The sequence below is a fragment of the Coffea arabica genome, chromosome 6e (assembly GCF_036785885.1).
Source record: "Coffea arabica cultivar ET-39 chromosome 6e, Coffea Arabica ET-39 HiFi, whole genome shotgun sequence".
Classification (NCBI taxonomy): Eukaryota; Viridiplantae; Streptophyta; class Magnoliopsida; order Gentianales; family Rubiaceae; genus Coffea; species Coffea arabica.
The window spans coordinates 28,806,385-28,813,728 of NC_092321.1; the positions used below are offsets into that span (position 1 = coordinate 28,806,385).

The window sequence follows — 7,344 nt, forward strand, 5'->3', positions numbered from 1 at the left end:
AAAATATAACTGAGACATTGTTCGATGTAAATGGATTTAAAATGAATGAAATAAATTATTCAAAGTAAACGGGTGAATAAATAATTAAATAAACCAGTAAAATGAAATAAAAGTAAAAAAATAGAATTTCGGATCCTCACAGTTCTTGTACTGATCATCATCCCCCCTTTCTTGCAGTGAAGAGATTCTCACAAATACTTTTCGTTGGCGGGGCCGGTAGTTCAAGCATAGCCACACCTGAGCCATCCACCGTGCCGATCGGCTCCGTCCGCCCTCCCCCCCTCATCCAGCGCCAGCTCAGTCAGCCCCTGTCAAGGAGCGGGCGAAGAAGAAACGGAAGAAATCAACTGCCAAGAAGGCGCGTACAGAGGCCACTCCTTCTCCTACTGGGGGAGAAGATCCTACCCCCGATCCTACTCAGCTTGGGCACTACGGCATCAATACTGCAGAGGAACAAGCTCGAACAGAGCCTCCTCCTAACATGTGGCAGTACCGAAGTACTACACCCTACGACCCCCAGACCAGGCTACAGATGCATTCTCATCCCATGCACTTCTGTCTAGAATGGGGATTGTCCATCAATGACCGAACTCAGTATCCACACGTAGCTCGGGCATGGCTCCAAGGCTCCATCCTTCCACGTGACTACTATGCCCAGGAGCCATGGAGTTCAGCTGTATCCACACGTAGCTCGACCTGGTTATTCTGAATACCCCCGTTCTTCAGCACGGCTATGCCCAGGCACTGAACGAAGTGCAAGCACTAAACCTTCTTGGGTTTGATATTGGGAATTTCCCCAACTATAACCCACAGGCGGTAGATCAGGTCGACCAGCGCGTGGAGGGGTAATCGCACGGGCGTAGGCTTGCCGACCTGGTCACTGATCCTACGCTGCCTGTGACCACTCCGGAGCCCGAGCAGGAAGAAGAGGAGAAGAACTGAGTAGGATATAGGGTGTAGGATGTCGAACTGAGTAGGGCCAGTTTGTTTTTGTATGTTCATCCTTTTGTTGTAAATATGCTCATCGTGAATGGAATTTTCTTTTCTTCTCAACACTTAACCAAAATTTGACATTGCTCTTTTATTGAAGTAGTGTCCGAATAGCCTTGAACAAACCAAACTTCACTATATTTGACTATTTGGGTTTTTTAAGCAGACACTTCAGAAAATAAACAAAGTAAATGAACTTTTCTAACAGAAGATTCTTAAGTTCGATTATGCCAGGTACTTGAGACCTCATCTCCGTTGAAGTGAGCTAACTTACAGTACCCTGCTCAGTCTGCCTCCTTTACTATGTAGGGACCTTCCCAGTTCGGACCCAACTTGTTCGTGCCCAGGGTCTGACTTACCGAGTTTTTCGTACAACCAGATCCCCCAGTTTAAAAGAGAGATGTCTCACCTTGGCATTGTAGTGTCGAGCTATCTGTCCCTTGTATTTGGCCATCCTTATGGCTATCTCTTCCCTTCTCTGCTCGAGTAGGTCTAAGTTAAACCGCATCCCCTCTTCATTGTTTTGAGCTATGAAGTTTTGTACCCTATTTGATGGTAAGCCAATCTCCGCCGGAATTATAGCCTCCACTCCATAAGTTAAGGCCAATGGAGTTTTTTGGGAGGCAGTTCGGGAAGTTGTCTGGTAGGCCCAGAGTATGCTAGGCAGTTTGTCCAACCAGCCTGTTCGCACAGATTCTATGCCCGTTCTCAAACCGTGCAAGATGGTTTTGTTTACGTTCTTTACCTGCCCATTAGCTTGAGGGTGCCCGACCGAAGTGAAGTTTTGTTGAATTTTGAGCTCCATGCACCAGTCTTGGAAAGGATTATCCGCGAACTGTCGACCATTATCCCAGACCAGAATTCGGGGTATGCCAAATCGATAGACTATGTTCCTCCAAAAGAATTTCTGTACTAACCTACTACTGATGGTGTTGAGTGGTTCAGCTTCTACCAATTTAGTGAAGTACTCTATCGTCACCACCAAGTATTCGTATCCACCTGGAGCATGAGGAAACGGATCGAGCAAGTCGATTCCCCATTGGACAAATGGCCACGGGCTCTGAAGGGAGATCATCTCCTGAGTCAGGACATGTTGAACAGGCGCGTGTAGCTAACATGACCTGCATCGCTTCACTAGTTCAGCCGAGTCCCTGAAGATAGTAAGCCAATAATACCCGGACAACATCCCTTTTTTAGTTAAGATTCTTGAACCAACGTGGTTTCCGCAAATTTTCTCATGTATTTCGCGTAGGATATCATCCCCTTCTTCAGGCGTCATGCATTTTATCCACGGACTTAGATACGACTTTCTATATAGCACTCCATTTGTGAGCACATATCTTTGCGACTTGAGTAGGAGTTTCGGGCCTCTCCCCTGTTCAGGGGAAGTTCCCAATTAGACAGGTACTTTATGATGGGATCCATCCATGAACTCACTACTTGGATTATGGCGGTGTTCAGCTGTTCATACGCCCTCTTTTTCACGACTTCCACTAGTACTTCTTTGTTTATGGAGCCAAACGAAGTCGAGGCGAGTTTAGACAGGGCGTCAGCTTTTTTGTTCTGACTCCTGGGAACCTGTTCAAGAATAAACTGATCCAACAGACTCTTCAGCTCATGCACCTTGGCAGTGTATCTCTTAAGTGGCTCTTCTTTGACTTCGTAGTTTCTCAGAACCTGGTCGAGTCACTATAGACTTTCAACGATTCAGCCCCAATCTTCCGAGCCACTTCCATCCCTATGATCAGAGCTTAATATTTGGACTCGTTATTTGAACCCTTGAAGTCAAATCGTAAGGCGTAGGCCAACTCTTCTCCCTAAGGGCTAATGAGGAGGAGCCCACCTCCACATCCCTCTTTGCTGGATGCTCCGTCAACGTATAGCATCTGTGACAACCCCACCTCCCCCTAGGGCGTACCCCAGGGTTTAGCGGACTGCCTGCCCTGCTCTCGTCAGGACTCACTCACTCACTTCAACTAAAATAGGGTACAACCTCAAAAATAAAGGAAATAATAGTTACCAAGTTTGGCAAGTATAATTACATTCATTTTTGTCTCAAACATCCATACAACCCCAAATACATCAAAAGATTGGAGTTCTAAATACATTCAACCCTAATTGAGCAACTAGTGCGAGTACAATTACAAAATTCAAAAAAAAAACTTGCCCCCGCAGGTCACACCTAAACCTTGAACAAGCACATGTAGGAGGGACTAGGCCAAGGGTGCCAGTTAGTGTGTACGCCTTGGACCAACAAGTAGTACCTGCACCAAAGGGGTTGGAAAAGATACGATTCGTGTTTTCTATTGTTTAACTAAATTTTGGCCATGGTGACACCTGGGAGCTAGAAACGAACATGCAAGGAAAATACCCAGAGTTATTTATGACTACATGTATGAATTTCGAGGTTGAAATTCTTTTAAGGAGGAGAGAGTGTGACGACTGAAAAATTCGCTTATATTTTCTTAAAATTCCCTCTTATTTTGATTAACTTACTTTATAACATCTTTACTACTCATTTACTCCCTCAATAGTTGTAATGAATAAGAGATTTAAGAGTTTTATCCTTAGTTTTATAATTCGGGTAAACTAGGGTTTTACGTCTTTCGGTAATGTGATTACTCGATACGGAGTATGTACTGAATTTGGTGGTTAAGAGTGAGTTTTAGATAAGAAAAAAAGTGTGTGATTGAAGTAATGATAATAAGTTAGTGAATTATAAGTGAAAATCCTAGTACGTGCGAGTTAAGGAAAAACGGTGTCAACCGACTTGTACCGTTCGCTACCGATTGAATACACCACTTGAACACTACTTTGTTACCTTAATATCCTTGCTTTTATTTCAGCTAATTAACCCTAAAATATCTCTTAAACCAACCACAATTTTTGACCAAAGAAAAGAGGAAAAAAAGAAAAAAAATTGAGAGTTAATCCTACGGCGACACTTGGTGGCCATCTACCTAACTTTGACCAACCAATTTCCTTCATTTTTATTACCAAATTCACTTCATTTCCTCTTCATTTCTGCACATTCTGGCCGAGTTTCAAGAGAGAGAAACACAAGAGAGAAACTAGCAACTTTCACCTTGAATCCATCCTTGTTTGAGTGCAAGCAACCAAACTCAACGGATTAACCTTTCCTTTTGTGCTTGGAAGACTTGGGGTGCTGAAAATTTGGGAAGAAAGTGGTGTGTTTCTCACTTACAAAGGACTTTTGAAAGGTATCATGTCTGCCTTTCCTTTTTCTCTTCCTTAATCTTGTTTAAGTTTGGATAGAATCTTATATTCTTGGCTTGAGATGGTTAATTTGTTAGTTTGGCATGATATGTTGGATTGTTGAGCTAGGGTTTGAGATTTTTAGTGTGTTTATTGTTGTTTACATAGTATATGATGTGGAGGAGCTTGGATAGGGACTTGGGTAGTGATTCAAGACATGAATGTGATTAGTAAGCATTGAATCATTAAATTTCCAGCTTTAGAGAGGAACCTGTCCTATTTCTGACCTGTTTAATTCGTCCATGTTAGAGGCTGAATCAGGCCTAGGTCAAAACATGAAAGTTGTAGGGAATGGAATTATATAGCTGTCTATAAAATTTCAGCTCAATATGAGTACTGTAGCATGTGAAATAACAAAATTACCCCTGACTGCCTAAATGCACTGTTTCGCGGACAGTTTTCTGTTTTCTCTGAGATTGCACATTTTGACCTTGAAAATGAATGAATTGGCTGTCAATGTCTTCATAAGACTTGTAGTTCTCTGTCTTAGCTTCGAAACAGTATAAAGTGTACCCCAAACCGATAGGTGTAGCTTCAGTTGTGACCGAAACTCCAAGAGACGTCAAACCTGTTATTTTGTTGTTTATTCTTAAACTTGGTTTCCGGTCACATTACTAGTATTGTTTTGTAATTGAATGACATTGAGTCTAGTTGAAGGGCTATTGTGGTAACATTGCTTGTGTGTGAATTTGGGGCTGAATTGAGGAAAATAATGAAGCCATAAATGGCTGAAAAATATCTAAATACAAAGGGCATGCCGCCAAATTTTCACTCAAGGACTAGGCGTGCGTACTTGTGATTCGAGCGAAGAGTTGAGGTTGAATTGAACTTGAATTGTCTAGGTTATTCGAGTCCTTTTTCATAGAGGTATATAAGCTAGAATTCAGCTGAAACTTGTACCCTTGGAAAAATGAAAGTAACGACTAATAGAAATACTTTTTCCTTGTCTCTTCGACTCAAATGGGGATTTCAAAGTTTAATCGCTTCAAAGTTTCAAAGTTTTAAGAGCGAGCATGAGTTTTCTAAGACATGATAAGTAATACGAATATTCCCCAAATAAGTTTCAATTACTTGATTTTTGTTAAACGAAATGTTTAAGTGTCGAACCTTAGTTGATTTTCAAAGCTCTTAAACGATGTTTTATCGCAGATTTGGACTCCTAACAAGGAGTAATACCTGAACGTGATCCATAGAAGCACTACATCTTTGGTGAGTGCTTCCAAATACCTGATTGAACTTGACACTTGTTTTCCATACTTGACCAATGTGATTAAGTCTGGAATTCCAGAAACCCTGTGGCTAGTTACTCGAGTCAAGCCGGCAAGGGCTTGGTCGATTGAGTAATGAACTTGGGGTCTCTTGTTTTGTCGAGTGGAGTGATACCTCCTGGACTAATCGGTATAATCAAATATTACCACCAGTGTTTATTGAGGATTTTGGACCCAATAGGGGGTTTGGATGGTGGACGGAGATTGTAGCTAAGTGGTGTTCTACTGAACTGGTTACTTTACTTGAAAGTTGACGGAGTGTCAACTACTACTTGATCAATCTCTGGTAAAGTAATGGGAACATGGCTCTTGAGAGCCACCTGTATCCCTATACTTTGATTGTTATTCGTAATGTTATTGTTTCTTTTAGAAAAGAATTTTACACTCGCTCATTTTGAGATTTGCTACTTGAAGTGTTATTGCTCATTTTCTTGACTTGTTAAGCTTGCTATTTTCCTATTATGATACTTTCACTTGTAAATAATGGTCAACTTGCTATTTGGAACCTCACTGGGTTTTTAGCTCATTCCACGCCATTTATTTTCCTTATATGGGGTACGAGCGAGGCGTGAGACTTGTACAGACTAGCGTAGTCTAGGTTTTTTTTTTAATTTTGTAATTGTACTCGCACTAGTCGCTCAATTAGGGTTGAATGTATTTAGAACTCCAATCTTTTGATGTATTTGGGGTTGTATGAATGTTTGAGATAGAAATGAATGTAATTGTTTTTGCCAAACTTGGTGACTGTTATTTTCTTTATTCTTTAGGTTGTACCCTATTTTAGTTGAAGTGAGTGAGTGAGTCCTGGCGAGAGCTGGGCAGATGGTCCGCTAAACCCTGGGGTATGCCCTAGGGGGAGGTGGGGTCGTCACAGCGTCCAAGTCGGGATGGCCTATTCGGTTATTTCCCTGGTCTGTTCGGTCTTCTGTAGCCCAAAAGATACTCCTTCTGCTATGAAGTCAGCCAGTGCCTGGGCTTTTATGGCCGTCCGGGACCGAAAGTCGAGATCGTATTCAGACAATTCCACGATCCACTTGACCATTCTTCCCGATGTATCAGGCTTAGACAAGATCTGCTTCAAGGGCTGGTCAGTCACCACCATTAAAGGATGAGCTTGAAAGTATGACCTAAATTTTTGAGCTGCGTGGACGAGCGTCAAGACGTTCTATCGCTGAGTATCAGACTTCAGCTCCCTGTAATGCCCGCCAGACGTAATACACCAGTTTTTGGACCCTGTCCTCCTCTCGAATTAGCACTGCGCTGACTGTCTCCTCTTCCACAGCTAGGTAAATGAACAAAGTTTCGCCCTGTTCAGGAGAAGTTAATGTCGACAGTTCGGCAATGTGTGCTTCCAATTCTTCAAATGCTTTTTGGCACTCCGAGGTCCAATCAAATTGGGGGCCTTTTTTCAAAGTGCTGAAGAAAGGGGAACCCCAAGCTGTCGATTTTGACAGGAACCTGTTCAAAACTGCCATCCTACCGGCTAGTCGTTGCACTTTTTTGATGTTTCTGGGCGGTGTCATATCCATAATGGCTTTTACCTTATCAGGGTTGGCTCTTATTCCGTCTTTGGATATCATGTATCCTAGAAATTTGCCCGACCTGACCTCGAAAGTAAACTTCTTGGGGTTCAGCCTTAGCACGACCTTCGAAGAATATCGAAAATTTCCCTAAGGTTTGGGATGAGCTGCTCCTGAATCCTACTCTTGATCAGCATGTCATCGACGTAGACCTCCATATTACGGCCTATCTGATTTTTGAATAGCCTGTTAACCAGTCTTTGATACGTTGCTCCCGCATTTTTCAGTCC

The 7,344-nt window shown here is 42.4% G+C and overlaps 1 protein-coding gene across 1 annotated transcript; it reads right to left on the reverse strand.

Annotated features, from left to right (window-relative positions):
- Positions 1-343: 343 nt before the first annotated feature.
- LOC140009837 (uncharacterized) lies at positions 344-7,114 on the reverse strand. Its single transcript, XM_072056173.1, has 5 exons — positions 6,719-7,114; positions 6,478-6,618; positions 2,431-2,667; positions 1,400-2,068; positions 344-526 (listed from the first exon to the last, which is right to left on the reverse strand). The coding sequence occupies exons 1-5, from the start codon at positions 7,112-7,114 to the stop codon at positions 344-346; spliced, it is 1,626 nt and encodes a 541-aa protein (XP_071912274.1).
- Between the last annotated feature and the right edge of the window lie 230 nt (positions 7,115-7,344).

What these genes read in the sequence shown, in the direction of transcription:
- LOC140009837 (XM_072056173.1), bottom strand. Translation starts at nt 7,114, where the DNA reads ATGATATCCAAAGACGGAATAAGAGCCAACCCTGATAAGGTAAAAGCC. An exon ending in GGGCATTACAGGGAGCTGAA is followed by an intron (nt 6,619 to 6,718) that starts GTCTGATACTCA and finishes GTGACTGACCAG; the next exon opens with CCCTTGAAGCAGATCTTGTC. An exon ending in CTCGACACTACAATGCCAAG is followed by an intron (nt 527 to 1,399) that starts GTGAGACATCTC and finishes ATGCATCTGTAG; the next exon opens with CCTGGTCTGGGGGTCGTAGG.